This window comes from Dipodomys ordii, unplaced genomic scaffold (genome assembly GCF_000151885.1).
Source record: "Dipodomys ordii isolate 6190 unplaced genomic scaffold, Dord_2.0 Scaffold53, whole genome shotgun sequence".
Lineage (NCBI taxonomy): Eukaryota > Metazoa > Chordata > Mammalia > Rodentia > Heteromyidae > Dipodomys > Dipodomys ordii.
In genome coordinates this window covers 2,833,628-2,852,193 of record NW_012267269.1, presented here as the reverse complement: position 1 = coordinate 2,852,193, position 18,566 = coordinate 2,833,628, and the positions used below count along the sequence as shown (strand labels likewise).

Genomic DNA, 18,566 nt, shown 5'->3' with positions numbered 1-18,566 from the left:
TTTTTTAATATATTTTATTCCCTTTAAGTAGGTGTACAAAAGTTGTACTTTTACTTTTAATAAATTTCAGATTAAGAACATTTGTTCTCATTCTTAAGTGATCAAGAAAGAATTGAGGGAGAGTTCCCTGGCAGGCTTGATGACATAGGGTCATGGATCTCTGCATTAGCTAGCCAGAATGCTGCTCTCTGCAAAGCAAGGTGGGAGCAATTGACTGAATTATCTGCTTTTTTCCTCATCTCCAAAATTCCAGAGCTTGTAGTTCAGACAGGGAAATAAATAGACCTTGGTCTTGTTCAGAATGCCTCTCTGTGAATAGAAAGTACTCAGACTTTAGCTGAAGGGCAGGGTGAATTGAATATCCTCACAAGAATAAAACTCTTCTCTTTATGCTCTTTTCAGCTGTCTCCTTGACACACATGTATGTCTTTGAGGCTTAACGAGCTTTGATAGTTTTATGATAATTTATGTTTTTAAAATGTGGGTGAGTTGGCAAGTGATCACTTTGGTTCTGTTTTGTTGTGAATAAATAGTGTGTCATTTCCAAAATGCTATTTAAAATAAAACTTTCTTTGATGCCACAATAGTTTTTTTTACTCAAAATGTTTATTTAGAGAATATTGTTTAAATATATATATATATATATACATATATATACACATATTTTCCTTAAGGAACAACCATATCCTTTATAAATCTTAAAACATAGACTTTCTGGAATTTATAGAGGTACAAATTGGCTATTCTAGTGCTTGTGTGTTTATATATAGGATTTGAGGTGTTCCAGTGTCTGTATGTTTAGGTACAAAAGGAGCAGAATTTATAAAAAAGGAATAATAATCTGAAAAGTTTAACTCCCATATGTACCATATTATATATTTAGGAAAATACATGAATCATAAACTAATTTAGAGTAATTAGTGATTTAGCCAATAACAAAAATGTTTTTATATGTATGTTTATATATATAAATATAGTAAACATATATAATATATATTTATGTTTATATATATATGTTTATATATATATGTTTATATATATGTTTATATATATGTTTATATATATATACATATGAAATCTCTAATCTTAATTTGTACTAGTCTTGAATATAGCTAACATTAAAGCTGAAGGTGTGCTATAAACATAATACAAAATTAGAACTTTTATAGTATAATTAATAACACCAAATTAATGATTTGAAATGACTTATTATACTAGAACTAAAGGTAATATATGAAAATTTAAATTATATCTTCTCTTATTTTTGTAAAACATTGAAAGAATCGTTTATGAAAGTTTCTGTAACTAGTCTTTAAATATTTTAATATTCATATAGTTCCCAAATCTGAATACATCATTGGATAGTTTTCAAAACATCTTGTTTTTAGTGGAAATATTGTATAATAAACTGCTTATTCATTTGCATCATCATACAGTCAGATGACTTAGTATTAATAATCACGGTGTATAAAGAAACTATTTCTAAACCAGTATGTTCTGATGCATTGTTCAGTCAATAAGTTATGAAAATTGAAATAAGTTTCAGAAGAAAAATCTTATAACTCCTTATAACTCATGTATTCCTATTTTAAAATTTTATTTTATTCTAAAGAGTGGTTACAGTTATGAGTACATTTCTTGTCAAGCACTGTTACCCCCCTCCTTTGTTTTTCCCCTACTATCCCTTCCTTCCCCTACCCCTCTCATTCCTCCCCCCAAGTTGTAAAGTTCATCTCCTTTAATAACTAAAACACAAAACAAAAATGTTGCAATTTAGCTGATATATAATTGAACAGTTGACAATGGAAGAGAGGTCCCAGAAATAGCGAGCAGATTATACAGTTGAGGGTCTCTCTAGAGGTGAACAGACAGGCAAATGAGGGGTAGGAGTGAGTACCACAGGAATTTATAGTGAGGACTCCAATACACAAAACCAAACAGACACCCAGTAGAATTAATTAGTGAAAGAAAACTACTTTAAATTTGTGATCAAGAACACGGAGAACAGTAGAAGCTCATTAAGTCTCAGTCTCTGTAAATTGAGTCTGTCCCAACCATGTTAACAGTACCTAAACTATTTCCTGTGAGATGATTTATATAAAACTCAAGAGTCCCAGGTATGTGGGCTTCTGGAGCATGTAAGTGTAGTGCAGAACTTCAGTTTCCCCACTCAACTAAGCCATCCCTCTCCTCCAGATCAGTAATATCTAGAGCGATGTTTTTCTGGCAGTTCAGGTAGTTGGAGTAGATTGTTAATCTATGAATCATCAGATGGAATCTCTCTGTCTTCAGAATTTCCATACAAAGTAGAACTTAAATGTGTGAGACAATTTTATTAACTGTACTTCAGGAGCACAGGCCAGCTGTAGAACAAAGCTTAAGCATAGATATATTTTTTTAATCCATGAAAAGTTATATTCAATTTATGTTAATTTTCTATGGGTTCATAAACTAGTGAGGTGATCTTTTAAAGTAATTGTGAGGAAATGAAAGATTTTTTTGAGTGTGTATATCAATTTTCTAAGATATACTATTTCAGGTATAAAATATTCATATAAATGTCATGTATTATATCTGGTCTAAAAGCATTTAAAGTTATTTCCTTACATCACTATTAAAATAAGAGGAGGGTTGGGAAGGTGGCTTAGTGGTAGAGTGCTTGCCTTGCCTTGTATGAGGTCCTGGGTTTGATTCCTCAGCACCACATAAGCAGAAAAAGCTGGAAGTGGTAATGTGGCTCAGGTGGCAGAGTGCTAGCCTTGAGCTGAAAATCAGCTCACTGTCAGCACCCAGGCTCAGAGTTCAGGCCCCATAACCAACAAAAAAACAAAAACAAAATAAAAGGATTGCTTCATTTTTTTCAAAATTGTAAAGAAAATAAAATTAGTAAGTAAAAGGGAAAAAAACTCAAGGATTTAGGAAGTGACAGATGATTACAGAAATTGGCTATTTTGTATTGTATCCACAGGAGTATATTTCAAAATCCATCAGAAAGATTAGCAAAGTATGTACTTGAAATGCAGCAAATGGGATTATTCTAATAATATTTGCCATGTTTTACTTTCATATTTTACTTGAAAATTATCTTCTTAGGATGTATTTTTGTTGTTGTTTGTGTTCCTTTGAAGAAGAGAAACAAGTGAAAATATCAGTAGCAATATTGTTTTTCACCTTTTAATCTCTGCTGTTACAAACCCATTATTACTTGTAGAATATGTAATCGTCCATTTAATGTTATTATGAATGATTTAAAATCTTATGTCAATGAATAAACTTTGTTTTCTTTTTTAAAAGAGGTTTTGTTAAATTTTATTTTATTCATTTATTTTTGCTTATGTGGTTCCTAGGAATCTAATCCAGGGCCTCAATGCATGCTAGGCAAGCACCCTACCATTAAGCCACATTCCTAGACCTGTAAGAGATTTTCATGATATCAAAATTTGTTTTCAAAATTACCTAGGCCTATACCAATATAAAAAGCCTTGCAAAATTAAATGGGCATTATTTATTTAAAATGGTTAAAAAGCAGAATACCTCTGAACAGATGCTGATCTTTCCTCCTTCTTTATTTTTCAGGCCATCCGTTGCACACTGGTAAACTGCACGTGTGAATGTTTTCAGCCAGGGAAGATTAACCTGAGGACTTGCGATCAGTGTAAACATGGCTGGGTGGCACATGGTGAGGAAAATCTGGGCTCCTCTTCCTGTTCTTGTTATGTTCCTGTGAATGTGTGTTTTTTTAAGAGCAGTCACTGGCCTGGAGAAGAGAGCGGTCAGCTGTACTCCAAGTGTTAGTTAACATTGAGCCTGCGGCTCTCAAACAGCATATTCTCAGCTCCAAAAAGGAAGGCTAGGCAGGCCGCTCTCAGAAGAAGGGCTAGATGTTTATAGGACAGTTGGTCTGTGGGGTTCTTACTGAGCAAGCAGCAGCCAGCAAGCACCAGGCCTGATGGAAACTCAAACATACCACAGTTGGCCTTTCAGGGCCAGGCCCTCAGAAGGAAGCTGGCAAATTCTCCTTGCTGAGAGCTCCTCCATGACTGCACACCCTTGTCATATGTGCTAGGGGCTGAGTTTATCCTTCCAGATGTTAAAAATTTTGTATGGTCTAAGCAGGGGGGGCGGGTTAGAGAGTGAACAGGAACATTGTTTGCTGGTATCTGAAAAAGTAATCTGTAAATACTCCCTTTCAGTGTGCCCTAAATTAGGGGCGGTCAGTGTTGGTGGAGTGTGCTCTCTTTGTAGATGTTGTGGGGCTAAGGGGGGCTTAAGTGAAGGATGTAACTGTCGAGATGCTTTGCCAGGTGCACAGGGCTTTGCTACCAACATGCTTTGCCTGAACATACTATGTATTACTGTGTATGGTTTGTGTTTATTGTGTTCAGGCAAAAGGAGACTTGGAAATAAGCAGATTTTTCTTTACCTTCTAGACTGTAAAATTTTAAGTGATAGAAAATGTTTATAAAAGAAACCCTGGCTTGAGATTTTTTTTTGACAGCCGGGGGTATTGGCTCTTAAGTGGACATATTCTTCATTCCCAAGTAGTGCCAAACATCCAGTGGGTTGTATTTTTTATAAATGTCATGTTATTCTAGCAAGATCTGAGGTAATAACACTGGGCCATGTCTTGAAATTCTTTCAATTTATCATGTACCTTGCTTGTTAGGGCATGTGTGTTAAGAGTTGTGAGGAACTTCCAGCCATGTTTTTCTGAGAGAAAGTATAAAAAGAAATACTGGAAGGAGTGTGCTTGGGTGACATACACAGAATCCCATATCCTTCAAGTATAGAATTATGTCCTGCTTCATTAACAAGACTAGAGTCTGTAAGAACTTTTTCACCCACTCCTGTACAGCAAATAAGCTGCTGTTACATTTACAGTCTACATGGGTTGCTACATTAGATGATTTCTGTGTTTCTCCTATGCTAATTTGCTTCCATGTCAAAATACTATATATATTCTGGGCACATACTCAAGAAATCTTCCTGTGCCCTTTTATTTTTTTGTTGCTACATGTATTGAAACCCATCCTGGAGGTTTTATTTTTTTTAATTTTTTAATGTTATTATAAAGGTGATGTACAGAGGGATTACAGTTATATCAGTCAGGTAAACAATACATTTCTTCTTGGACAATGTCACCTCTTCCCTCCTGATGAAGTTTTCGTATAAAACACACAGAAATGTTGTATGGGTAGACAGCAGTTTGCGTATCAACATAGGTTAAGGATCTAGAGAAAGACCTATCCACAAGGAACTGCACAAGGGATCAGGTCTGGGCAGAGGGAATTAGTAGAATCTACCTTAATCTTGTAAGTCTCTTATTTCTTGAAGAAGCATGCCTCCATCAAGTTAACAAATGAGAGACTCTCTCTCTCACTCCAAACAAATAAGCTCAGCCTTTAGCCTTTGTTTCTGACTTGGTTATATAGTTTGATTGGAGGGTAAAATATAGTTTGATTGGAGGTCATATAGTTTGATTGGAGACTCCAGTGGTGTTTGGAAAGAACTTCCACCTGCCTTTTTGGGGGGTATCTTATTTTAACTTCATCGACTGTAAAGATCCTGTCATGAAAGAAAGTTACATTCAGAGATAGGAGGAATATGGCTTTAGTATTTAAATTTGAGGGCACAAAATCTAGCCCATTACATTTCCCAGATATTTTTCATTTCCCTGAGGGGGTATATGTGTGTGTGTGTGGTATATGTGTGTGTGGTCATGGTATATGTATATGGTATGAAAGTAAAGCTTCACTTGTGTACCCCAGGCTACATTCCTTAGCATCTTCAGTGCTAGGCTGATAGGCATATGCCATTGTATGTGGTCTGAAGTATTGGTTTTGTTTAGATAATAGGTATAGAGCTTATGTTTTCAACCCAGCAAGAATCACGAACTGCTTGGAGGTAGGATGGACATAGACAGTTCTGAGGTAAAACCCTGGCTCTGGGGCTAGGAAGGTGGCTCAGTGGTAGAGTGTTTACTTCGCATGTATGAAGCCCTGGATTTGATTCCTCAGTACCACATAAGCAGAAAAAGCCAGAAGTGGTGCTAGAGCACTAGCCTTACACTAAAGAGCTGAGGGACAGTGCCCAGGTTCCCCAACTGACAAACAACACAAAACCCTGGTTCTGCCACCTCAGTGCCATATCATTCAACATGACCCTAACTTTCTTATGTATAAATATGATTAATAATAATATCTGCTTAAAGCCTGGAGGGGGGAGCTCAATTGTAGTATGTGGGTTTGAGCAAATACAAGACAGTAGGTTTGATCCTTCAGCATCCCCACTTCAAATAATTCTGCTTTATTGTGAAAACTAAAGATAAAATAAATGAAACCTTTAATAAATATTACATGCTAAAATAGAAAAATGGATAGTAGTTGAAGTAAAGAGGTATTAATTATTAAATGAATGGCTTTTCATTTATCCATTCATTTTTTCCTAAAGCCTTCTTTCATTAGCATCATCTATCTACTATGAGAGCTTTGTGAGGACAAAAGTTGACTGTACACCTAGAGTTGTTTCATCTTTGTAACTTCCACATGCAGATTGTGTTAGTAGTAAAACAAAATATATAGTATTTCTTCATTTCTGAATGATATAACTTCGTCTTGGCCAGTAATCATTTTAAAGATTTTTTTTAAACAATATGATTTTTCACTCATCTTCAATAAGATGTTTCTGTTATGGCAGACTCTTCTTTGCCTACTGCTCTTTTATTAGAAATTACGTTTCTGGGATATTAATTTTGGTTTTTCCAGGATCTAAGCAAAATTAATTCTAATTTTACCCTCACAATCATTACCTTTTCTCCTTTACAATAGGGCCACTTAAAATGTATATATGTTGGTATGCAGAACCCACCTTTTCCTCTTCATTAGGGCGAGTATGACAGCAAGTGGTTGGCTCCTAGCCTTTGAGTTGGCATTAGGATGAGGGCGCCCACTCATTTTGCCCCTAGCATTCCAACTAATTGCTTCATTCCCTCCCTTTGTACAGAAATCCTGAAATCATGTCTGCAGTTATTTTTGCTCAGAGGTAAAACACAACAGTCTTACTGACTGCCTCATACAATTTGTGTGGAGCAAGGAGGAAGTGACTTTGACTTGATCTTTGTCGTATATGATTTTTTTTTCTCTGAACTCTCATGAGATTGCAGTGTGACTGGGATACGTTTCATGGGACTGTTTTATGATAACACTCTAGTCATTCTATTATTCTGTTATTCTGAGATTGTATGATTAAAAAATTAATACTGGCCCCCAAACAAAAACAAATGCTCAGTGTTCATATTCTTTTGAATAACTGTCTTTGTACATCTCCTTTATTATCAGCATCAATTCATTACTAAAATGTTAGATTCCATGGTCATTATATAATATGTACATGCACTACAGACACTTACTTCATAGCCTTACAGATTACTTCTCAAGCCTGCTTGAGATGTTGACATTAATTGCTTTACAAAAGCCTCAGGAAAAATGTAATTTTAAAAATTAAAGAGTGATTAATTATGATACTTCAAAACGTAGGTCTTGAAATTACTTAGTAGGTGGTTTTACTCTTCACAAAGTTCTTCATTGAATTCTTGAGAACTATTGAGTTGGAATGGAGGTGGGTTTAAAACAGGTCTTGAAGATCAGTAGGTCTTTCCCACTGAACTAATAAAGATTTCCTACCTGTCCCTCTTTTAAATAAATCCTAGCTCTTTGTCTTTGATAATGGAAAGCAAGGTTTATTGAATCTATCTTTAATTAAAATGTATTTTGGTATAGAGTATCTATACCTCTTCTATAGTAACTTAATTGACCAAAAATAGGTCAGAAGTTCTCATTTTGTTTCTTTTCTGTTCAAAGACTTTAAAGCATATGTAGCATACTGCCACATACCACTGCTATATTTTTCCTTCGTATTTACATTGTTTTCTTGTGTTTTTACTTCATCTGCTTAAAATTATCTGTGTGAGCCTTAGGATTAGAAGTTCTACAAACTGATTATTTTTGCATGTTTGTGTGTGTATGTGTGTGGTACTGGGGTTGAACTCAGGTCAGTGTACTTGCTAAGCAAGCTTTCTACCACTTGAAGAACACCTCCAGCCTTTTGCTGTAGTTTCTCCATTAGTATCTCACATTTTTATTCCTACCCTCCTGAATTGTGATCCTTGTTGTTGTTGTTGTTATATTAGCTTCAAATAGTTGTACAAGGGGTTTAAATTCAACCTGTAAATTTTTGAGCACAATGCTTCTTAATCAGTGTCACCTCTTCCATTGTACTCTTCTCTCCCCATCTATCCCATTCACATAGCTGAGACTATACCCATACAACACCACACCCAGTTTTTTTGTAGGGTGAGATGAGAGATCTTACGAACTTTTTGTCCAGACCAGTCTGGAACGGTGATCTTCCCCAACTTTAGACTATCAAGTAATTAGGATTTCATGCATGAGCCATCATTCAACTTTTCTTGCTTCACAAATGCAAATTACATTATCAGGATATGAGCGTTAATACTACTTTTTTCATAGTACCACCTTTATTTGTGGTATGCTTTGTTAATAGCAATTCACTTGTGTTTTGATTCTAGAGTTGTAGTTTGACCACTTAAAGTTGAATCTTCAGTCAAGGATTTTTATATAGTTTTTTTTTTTTGTGTTTGTTTTTTGGGTCTGGTCGTGGGGCCTGAACTCTGGGCCTGGGCACTGTCCCTCAGCTCTTCAGCTCAAGGCTAGCGCTCTACTACTTGAGCCACAGCACCATTTCCAGCTTTTTTCTTTTTGCTTATGTGGTACTGAGGAATCAAACCCAGGGCCTCATGCATGCAAGGCAAGCGCTTTACCACTGAGCTACCTTCCCAGCCCGGATATTTATATAGTTTTGAAAATAGGAATTATTACTAGAATATACCTATCTGTTGGGGTGACATTTGGGGTGAATGAGAGAAAGTACACTCTCTTCTACTTATTCTCTCTTGAGGGATCTCTGCTTAACCAGAAGTGTTGCCAGTAGGAAAACTATAACTGATCCTTCTAAACCATTTATATTGTTTATATAGTCTATAGTCTAAAAGAAGACTTTCTAAACCATTAAAATGAAGGTAAAATAGTTTAATAAAAGAAATATACTTAATACCAGTTTTAGGAAATACTTAATTGATAAGTCAATGCAAATTGGAAAATTAGGTTTTACAAGATGGATTTATGTATTTGATAAACGAGATGGGCAGATTTTAGGAAGGTAATTTATTTAGAGATTTTCCCTCTACTAAATCAGTAATCTTTACTCCAAATGACAGTTTGTTAAAAACTACTCTTTCTCTTTTTGAATCCATCTCCAATTAAAAACAGAAAAAAAAGAAACAATTTCACTGTTTCTAGGAATGATAGGTATGTCCACTGAACATTTGGCAAGAATGGGAACAAATGGTTAATTTAAAAATATATTGCTTAATGTAAATGAATCCCCCAGCAGTGTTCTCAGTGCAGACTTACTGTCTTTATAGAATATTTTCACATTAAAAGGATGTGTTCTTCTAACATGTGTCATGCTAAAATTTTCATGCACTTCCAGATAATCTGAATTAATACTAGCATTCCTTCTTTTGTCCGATGTCTGCCTTTAAGAGTGCTTATTGCCCTAGAATTCTTGAGATCTTTTCTTTATTATGTTCTAAAATATGATTTCATTTTACTACTAGCAATTCATATGGGAAAAAGACAGTCCTACATTATTACTTTTTATTTGGGCATCAAGCTAGCTTCTTTTTATGTTTTTTTCAAAACTCTCCAGATTTTTAATGTAAGTTTTGCAGGTTTAGCCTCCATCATCTATATCATCAGTAAATAGTATTTATTTTTAAAATATTCATAAAATAGCATGCCAGGATGTGCCAAATAACCTTTGGTTCCTTGCCACAGGAAATGGTGAGGAGCATAAAGTTAATTTGGAGTCATGTAACAACCAGTTTTACGGTTTAATGTGCTGTAAGACTTAATATTCATATAATCCATTAATTTCAAACTTTTTTATAATTTGGCAGTAGTTTTCATTTTTGTCAGCATTTTGGACAGGGTTTGAATAACATTACTAAAACAAAGACCCTTTACAGAGACCCTTCCTCAAATAGAAAATAATAGAATGTCCTAATAGGTTTGAGTTTCAGATAAATGCAAATAATTCTTTTTCTTAATTGAAGTATGTGCCAAGTATATTTAGCTGGCTAGCTTATGTTTTTGTTTGCTAAATCTGACAAGCCTACATTCAAAAGATTATCTTAGGGAGATCAGTCCTATACATCCTATAATCAAAAAAAGAAAGTAATAAAAAAAAACATTTTATCAGCCCTTCACTTAGAATCATGAGATCCTGGAATTCTGTTTGCTATTCTATATTTAAATGGTAGACATAGAGATAGAACCCAGGAAAAGCAGATTAATCGAGTATTTACTCTATGAGAAATCGTATGTCTTTGATTGTCCCAATCTGTGTTATGCTAATGGATTTTCTAAACATCTATGAAAGTTGTTTGATCCCAGTTATCTCCCTAATACTTTCCTTGACTTGAGTCCAAAATGCATTAAGCTTTCCTTTCCATCTTTCTTCCCTCATCATTTCCCTTCTTACCCCACTAGAAATACCTTTTCCTTAACAATGGAGCTGGCTGTTTTTGTGACATCATGTTCACAGAGATGCAGCTCCAGCATCTATAGGATGATTCATAGATTTGTCAAGATAAAAAAAAAAGTGAAAAAAAATCTGATGTTAACCTACAATAGATCTCATGCTTTCCTTCCTTTCCTTTCCTTTCCTAAAGATATGGTTCCATCAAGAATGAGAGACATCGTTTCTACCAAGTGTTCGGGATTTGAGCCATGCAGCAAAAGGGCTAGTTTCTGTACTTCTTTTCTCAATGCATTAAATATAAGCTTAGTGGTGGCAAAAGAAAGAACTTGATTTTTGGTCATAAACACATGGAGAGAAACATCACAGTTCTCTTCCCTTGGTATGCTAGACTGGAAGAAGGAACCAACAACATATGAGTAAAAGAATTTATCTTTCTAGTAAATTGATTCTCTCATATTGAAACAGTCATATCTAGCTGCAAAATTTTCTGAGAAATCAGCTTTTAGCCTCCTCCTCCTCTGATGAGATAGTTGGGTCCTGGTCTCTCCATGGGCAAATTCCTTGAACATGTCTCCAGTTATTTTCATTTGAGAAACAAGACCATTTCCTGCCTTGCATAGGAACCTTTGTGGCTTGACCTGACCATGTGGTACCCTCTTTGGCTTCTTTACTCCTTGATCATGATGATATATGGAAAAGGGAGGGCATCCTCAAAATATGGAAGTTTGTGCTTGACTAATGACATTAACTGGATTTTTATTGAGTCCCTGAGCTGCTTTTTAAAGTATTTCTCATCTAGCTTACCTTTGAGATGGTTCTTTGAACTCTCTAAATTTACTTTAAGCATAGCATAAACAGTGCCTCCTCTTCAGAGTCTTGGGCTCTCTCCCATATTTTTGTTTGGTTTTGTTTTTCTAGTGCCAGTTGATTCAAAGAATATAAAGTGACTGTGGCAGACTTGGCTTCTAAAGTTATAATCAGTGTTGGTCTGATGATATGGAGTTTATTGGGAATATCTTAAAGTTCAAACATACAGCTCTATTCCTGGGGTATAAAAAAGCTTCAGGAAAGTGGATAGAAGGCAACATAGAGTATAGGTAAGGGTGCAGCTCTTGAATGAAATTCTTTAGGTTCATAATTGGTCCAACAACCTACTATCAGTAGAACCCTTGCCAGATTATATAACGTCTGTTTTCTCATCTGTGAAATCTGAAAATGAAAACTCCCAGCTCATGGGGTTCTTCTAAGATTAAATGAGCTAATGCATATGCTATGTACATAATAAACACTTAGTAAAGTGATAGCTGTTATTACTTAATTCTGTGAAAGCAAAACTTCAACCTTAAGGACATACTGTAGCTACAACTATAGCAAAGGTGAATGGTTAAAAATTAGGTATAGCAGATTAATGCCTTCTTCTTTAAGCCCCTCTGCCTTTAGATTATAATAGGAATGAACAGATGATTTGAGGGAGGAATAATGAAAGAGGGAGTTAGCCAAATGTTTGGACATAAACATTTTAGTTGCTGATACTATTATTATGAGGTCAGTGACATAAGTTTATACATTAACATTTATGATCATTTCTAAAGGCTCATTTAAGGAATAGATATTGAAAGGGATGACATGAATATTTTCCTTCTTCTAAGGAAAGTTTACTTTAGGCCCAGTAGCAGAGTTCTGGCCAGTAGGTGAAACTGCTTTCCCTAAGCAAATCCATGCCTCTCATATCCCTTACATCTCATGTGAGATATTTGAAAAGAAAGAAAACTTTACCTCAGTCAATAGTGCAGACTAGTGAAATGCAGAAGTATTTACACACTGATAATCCAAAAATCACAAGTTGGTAAATATGAAATTGAGTTAAAAGCTACTTTTTCCTATTTCCATACCTGTCCTTTTGAATGTGAAGTACTTTGAAGGGCTCACTACTTTATCATTTTATTGCATTTTATTACATCATAAATTTTTATATCTTGCTAACGATCCTACAGGAAGCTTAATTGTTTATAGGAACATCTTAATTAACTGGAGTTCACCAGGTTAAGCAGAACACAAATTGAAGGGGTGATAAATGAAACACCCTCAGCATCACTCGTTTTACTCGGGATGTACTGTTCAGATTAACTAGGAGTTTCAGCTGGATCCTAAGGGTTCAATATGCCTAAGGAGTACCGTGTTCTTTTCTCACCCATTCTTCTTTCTCTTTTTGACATAAATGGTGACTTCTTTGAACCTCCCCTATCACTTTAGTGAATTATGAAATCACTGGATGCTATACAGATACTATTTCAGAGAGGACTCTGGCTTGTATTCTGAGAGCCCTAAAATGTTGCTCGTGCATTCCATTCCTTACTAAATTTTGCTGTTGCCTTCATCAATGTTTGTACCTCTTCAAATATTTTCAAATTAATCTGTTGTTTGTGAGCATATAGTCTAAGCATTACTGTTAGAACCGGATTGCTTTCTGTAGAGCATGCTAAGGGTCCCAGAGTAATGCTCTCTCCTTTCAATTGCCTTCTTCTAGTATCCAAAGAAATCTTCTCACTGGTTTCCTATGTTTCTCAGCCTATTATATAGTCCAGTAGCATTGTGCATGTAGGTGCAAACCAATCAAATTGAAAGAATTATGTAGTTGAGCCTTAGATGTAACTAACCAAAGAGTATAAACATAACTCTAGATCTGTGTCTGGCTGTCCCAATAAGGACATGTTTGTTTGTAGCTTTTGAGAGCCCTTAAAATGGGTCTAGTCCAAACTGAAATCTCCTATAAGTAGAAAAGATACATAAGCTTTGGGAGAAATATCTTTTAAAAAGAGAAGAGTATAAGTCAGATGCTAATGGCTCATGTTTGTCATCCTAGCTATGCAGAAGTCTGAGCTCTACGGATTATGGTTCAAAGCCAGCCCAGGCAGGAAAGTCCTTAAGTCCAATTAAGCACCAAAAAAGCTGGAAGTGAAATTATGGCTCAAGTGGTAGGGCACTAGCCTTGAGGGAAAAAAAAACAACAACAAACACCTCAGGGATAGCACCCAGGCCCTGAGGTCAAGCCCCAGTCTGTCACCAAAAAATAAAACCAAAGACAGAAGTATAAAATTGCCAACTCTTATTATATCTGCATATTGATAAAATCTTTGGTGCATTGTATGAAATAAAATATACTTTAAAAACTCGTGTTATTGTTATCTGAAAGTAGAAAAACATAAAGAACAAAAATTCAGATTGTGTCTTGAATTCTATTTCTGTTAGCCATGGATGTGGCAGGCTGTAGATGGGAAGTAAAAAATGTGGAGGTAAATCTTATGCTAAAATGGCAGAGTAGTTAAGTGGTTAGTGTTGATGTGAGAATTCTACCCTGTACTTTCAGGCTTTTGCCCCTTCTTCATGACTGTTAATGCTTGCTCATTGTGTCTTGCTGTTCATTGCTGCAGGACTGATCTCATCCAGTCTTCTGTTCACCAGAAAGGAGGAATCTCACCTCTCACCCCAGAGCAATTAAGTACTATTTTCTGAAGGTCCCAATTGCATTTTGTTGAGACCAGAAGGGTAATTTCTGGATGATCCTTCTCCTCACCCAGGAATCTCTGGAAGGGCACTTCGTGTTTGTGATGCTGCCAGTACCTAATGTAGCATATCCCATGTAGTATGTAGGACAGAGGCTTACGGAAACTCTTAACAGTCTCCGATTCCTAATTGCCCATTTCTTTTCCAGTATCCTCTTCCTATTATAAGGTTATAAGCACAGCATGCATGCACCTTGTCTTTAGTCCCATTTCTCCACTCTTCTTTGAGTCCTCAATTTATTTTTGCTTTGGCTATCCCCTGCTGAGTCTTCATACAACAAAATAAACAATAGGTATGTGGGAGGTTTTGTAGCCTACCTAATAGGAAGTAAATTTTACAGAAGTTAAATTTGTTATATGATTAACAGATGTTGGCATTTTTTGCTTTATTCACAAGATTTGGACCAAAATGAATTGTCTTCCTGTTTCGTTGGGTAATTCTTCCAGATACTTCTTTGGCCTGTAAAAATCAGAGTGTAAAAAAATTCTCCCCTCCTTACATTTTTTGGCTGATCATGTTTTCCCCTATCAGTAAAAATTAAAAAATAAATCAACTCTTAACATAAAAGAAAACACCTGTTTGGCTTGGAAATCTTGGCTTAGGGAAGTCTTTTTTCTGACATGCCAAAAGCGACCATCACAGGGCCCCTTAAAAAAAGTCATTTTTTTCCCTTTATTTCATGTGAGCATTGGCAGAAACTCTGACAAGCAGTTCTTCATATTTTATTATGTTCTTGTCTGCAGAATCTCTGTCAGGCAAAAACCTTGTCAGCGGAAAACCTGTCGTAGGATCAGAAGAGACAAAAACAGGTGTCACACAGGCAGTCAAAACTGAAGGGAAAAAAAGATTAGGCTAAAGAGAGAGAGGCAGACAATTACATTAATGCCATTGCTTTTATCTTATAGATGTGTGTTATTATCTCTGGTGCTGAGTGCGCAATTGCCTCACAGAAAAGTAGACAGGAGACAAGGGGAAACTTGATAGTTATTAACTGAGGAGGCAGTGTGTCAAAGCTGGATGGGGTTCAAAGTTTTGCAGAGGGGAAAAAAAACCTACAGGCAGCAAGCAACGGCTGTGTGGTTCTGCTCTCGGCTACATAAACCTAGTAGCAATCTAACATCTTCTACTTGGAAACAGATCATAGAGAGAAAAAAGATTAATGAAAGATTTCATTTGGAGACTTTGGGGGTAACATTTATCCTCTACCCGTGTGACTGAATCACATAACCTTTTCTCTTATAAAAAAATCTCACCACACCATGAGACAGGGTGAGGCATGAAGACAGGCATTTGTCAGTTCAGCTGTGTTGTTTGGGTATGTTTAAAACACCTATTATCAACACACTTTTAATTAAAAAAAGCTATTAAGAAGCCCTTTTACTAAGTGTGAACATCTGTACGTGCAAGCTGTAAATTAGGAGATCACATATGTGTGCCTCAGTCAGAGACTAAATGAATTTGGCAACTGTTTTCTATTACTGGTTTTTAAATACATTCAAATATTTAAAGGAAAAAATGCTATATTTAACCATTTGCATTGATTTTTAAATTGCGCCTTTTGATATGGAATAATAGAACTTTTGTTAGTCAGAAATTAAGGTCATTAGAATGATAAGATTAGCAAACAATTCAGAGCACAAGCAAACATACCCCCTCTGTTCTTCATTTGTATCTTTTCAGGAGACTCTTGTTTTCTCAAAGTTGAGGGTCTGTGAAATATATTTGGTGGTAAAAATTGTTTCATTTTGCTGGATACGTAAACTTCAAATTATTTTTAACTTCATTGATAACTCATGCATGTCAGGAAGCCAACAGAAAACGTTAGTTGGTGGCAACTTTTAGTTCCCTTCCTAGTCAATCATAGATGGATCACATTAGTGGAACACAGGAAAACAGTACTCTGGCTCTTTAATGGTCAGGCATAATTTGGTTAGATTAAACTTCTTATCCCTTAGACTGTTCTCTTAAATTTACCTTTTGTAATGAGGAGATCTTTATATACAGGGTCTTCCATACCACTCATCAGCAATGCAAAGCGGTTTGATTTTTGATATGTGCATTAAGCAAATCCAGCAACCCAGAAGAAAACATACATCGGTGTCAGAGTGTGTGTGATAGCCAGAGTGTTAAGGAATAACATATCGTAGAGGAAAAAAAATTGATTATAGATTTAGAAGGAGATTTCAGGCTGACTTGTTGCTGGAAAAAGGCAAAAAAAAAATGCTGGCGACGCAAAGGTGATATTCATTTAAATAAAAAAGTGTAACAATTTCTTTCATTCAGAAAGAATACTCTGATTCAGTCTTGAAATATTTCCTTAATGTACCTGATAGTTTGAAGTATGTATTGTATTTTTAGTGCTTTCTTAGTGAAAATGTTATGCAGATAAATATTGCCCCAAAAGAATTAAATCTGGAAAGCTCATAATTTGAGGTTAAAGTGATTACTTTTTTCTATAAGAATTTGTTTATTTAACCTAAAGGACATATACAGTTTGCTTAAGGAACAAATTTTAAAAATTTAATACTTTTTAAATAGGTTATACTTTGTAGTTAATATATATCTAACTCACTGATAGAAAAATTAAATAAAACAGGATTTCTCTAGCCAATATTCTACTAAAGATTGCATCGAACAAGAGCTGTAATGACAATGACCCCAAAACTGGGTTTAGCATGGAGACTCCATCATCAAATCTCTTCCTACATCCACTTTCATGCTTGCAGATAAAGTTTTCTCTTTTTTATTTACCACATTTGGGTATTGTGCCCCCAAATGTGGGAAGGAAAGAGGAAAAAGGAGAATAAGGAAAACCAAGGCCCTGTTTTATCTGCTTGCCAGGAGCGTATGCTTCTGAACCTCCATGCATTGACAGTCTACTTTTATGGGTGCCGCAGTCAGACATTAATGATTTCCAAAGTCAGCTCTGAAGACTTTATTATGCATAAGGCCACAGGGGGGAAATGCCAATCAGTTTGAAATATTAGCTATATGTTCTCAAGTGCATCTCTGATTTTCTTGTGGACTAATTGTGGGTGTTTCTATGTGTCTATCCATGTATTCTGAAAGCTACCTGCCAACTGGGGCTGATTAAAATCCAGAGTACAGTGGCATTTGTTGGCACTACATTTGTCCCCTTGCTCTCCCTACCATTTAGAATTTCATTTATAAAATCACAAGCATATCCCATCATGCACTAAGATATATGCAACAAACAAAATAGTCAAGGGCCATTCACAAAAGGTTTTATAAGGTAGGCTTTGTGGAGGCCCCGTAGTTTGTTTGCTTGTTTGTTTTAATCTAGAAATATTGATATACTACTGTTCAAAAACAATACCTTAACACATAAGAGCTGGTTTCACTACCAGGCTTGAGACTACCTTTTCAGCTATGTATCATTTCTTTTTTCTTACAAAATATTTGACAAGTAAGCCTCTCTGTCCTTATTATTATTTTTGTCCTATTTTAATTTTGTCAGGGATAGTTAGAAGGTTGTGGCTTACGTGGAACATGAGTTATTTTGTACTTAGTTTGTTCATAATCACATAATTCTTAACCCCCAAATTAATGAATCTGCAGATCTAACTAATACTAAAGTTATGGGACATTTTCTCTTTTTTCCTAGAGGATTCTATTCTTTATTATGTCCAACACATCATATCTGGGAGATAAGATAATGTTGAAGTGGATTGTGGACATAGAAAAGGTTTTGAGAAGCCTAAGAACTAAGTGAACATCTCCAATGTCTTATATAGCTAGCTCAAAAACATAAAACAGAGCAACATATTCCCAATACAGAAATGTTTGGGATATAATCTGAATTTTTTTCTAATTCTTTTTTTTACTAATTTTTTTATTGTGAAATTACCATACAAAGGGGTTACAATTACATGAGCAAGGTAATGAGTACATTTTTTTTAAATTGTGGAAATACCATACAGAGGAGTTACGATTACATGAGCAAGGTAATGAGTACATTTCTTATCAAGCATTGTTGCCTCCTCCTTTGTTTCCCCTTCCCACCCCTTCGCATCTCCCCCACCCCATCCCCCTCAACCCCCACCACCAAAGTTGTAAAGTTCATTTTTCAACATAACGTCTTGTATATCTCATTGTTGCAATGAGTCCATCTGTCTCTTAATTGTAATTACTGTCCTTTTCCAAGATCTCCTGGTTGACTAAATTTTTTTTAAATGTGTTTTCACTGTCACTTAGATTCTGCCTAGTATGTGCCTTATGATACATGAATAGGTCAAGTCTTTGCCTTGAGACATGACAGTCTTGCCTAGTAAGAGAGCTGAGTCTTATAATGGGAAGGAATTTATGTTATAATGATTAAAAAGGGCCCCTTTTGATAAAATTCTTAATACACATAATCC

General features: G+C 35.4%; 1 protein-coding gene across 2 annotated transcripts in view; it reads left to right on the top strand.

The window, feature by feature from the left end:
- Nucleotides 1-18,566, top strand: part of Bnc2 (basonuclin 2) — a 426,707-nt gene that overhangs the window by 269,923 nt on the left and 138,218 nt on the right. For both annotated transcript variants that reach the window (XM_013020751.1, XM_013020752.1), the window contains one exon: nucleotides 3,577-3,679. In XM_013020751.1, coding sequence (XP_012876205.1) covers nucleotides 3,577-3,679 — 103 coding nt within the window. The remainder of the gene's footprint in view (nucleotides 1-3,576; nucleotides 3,680-18,566) is intronic.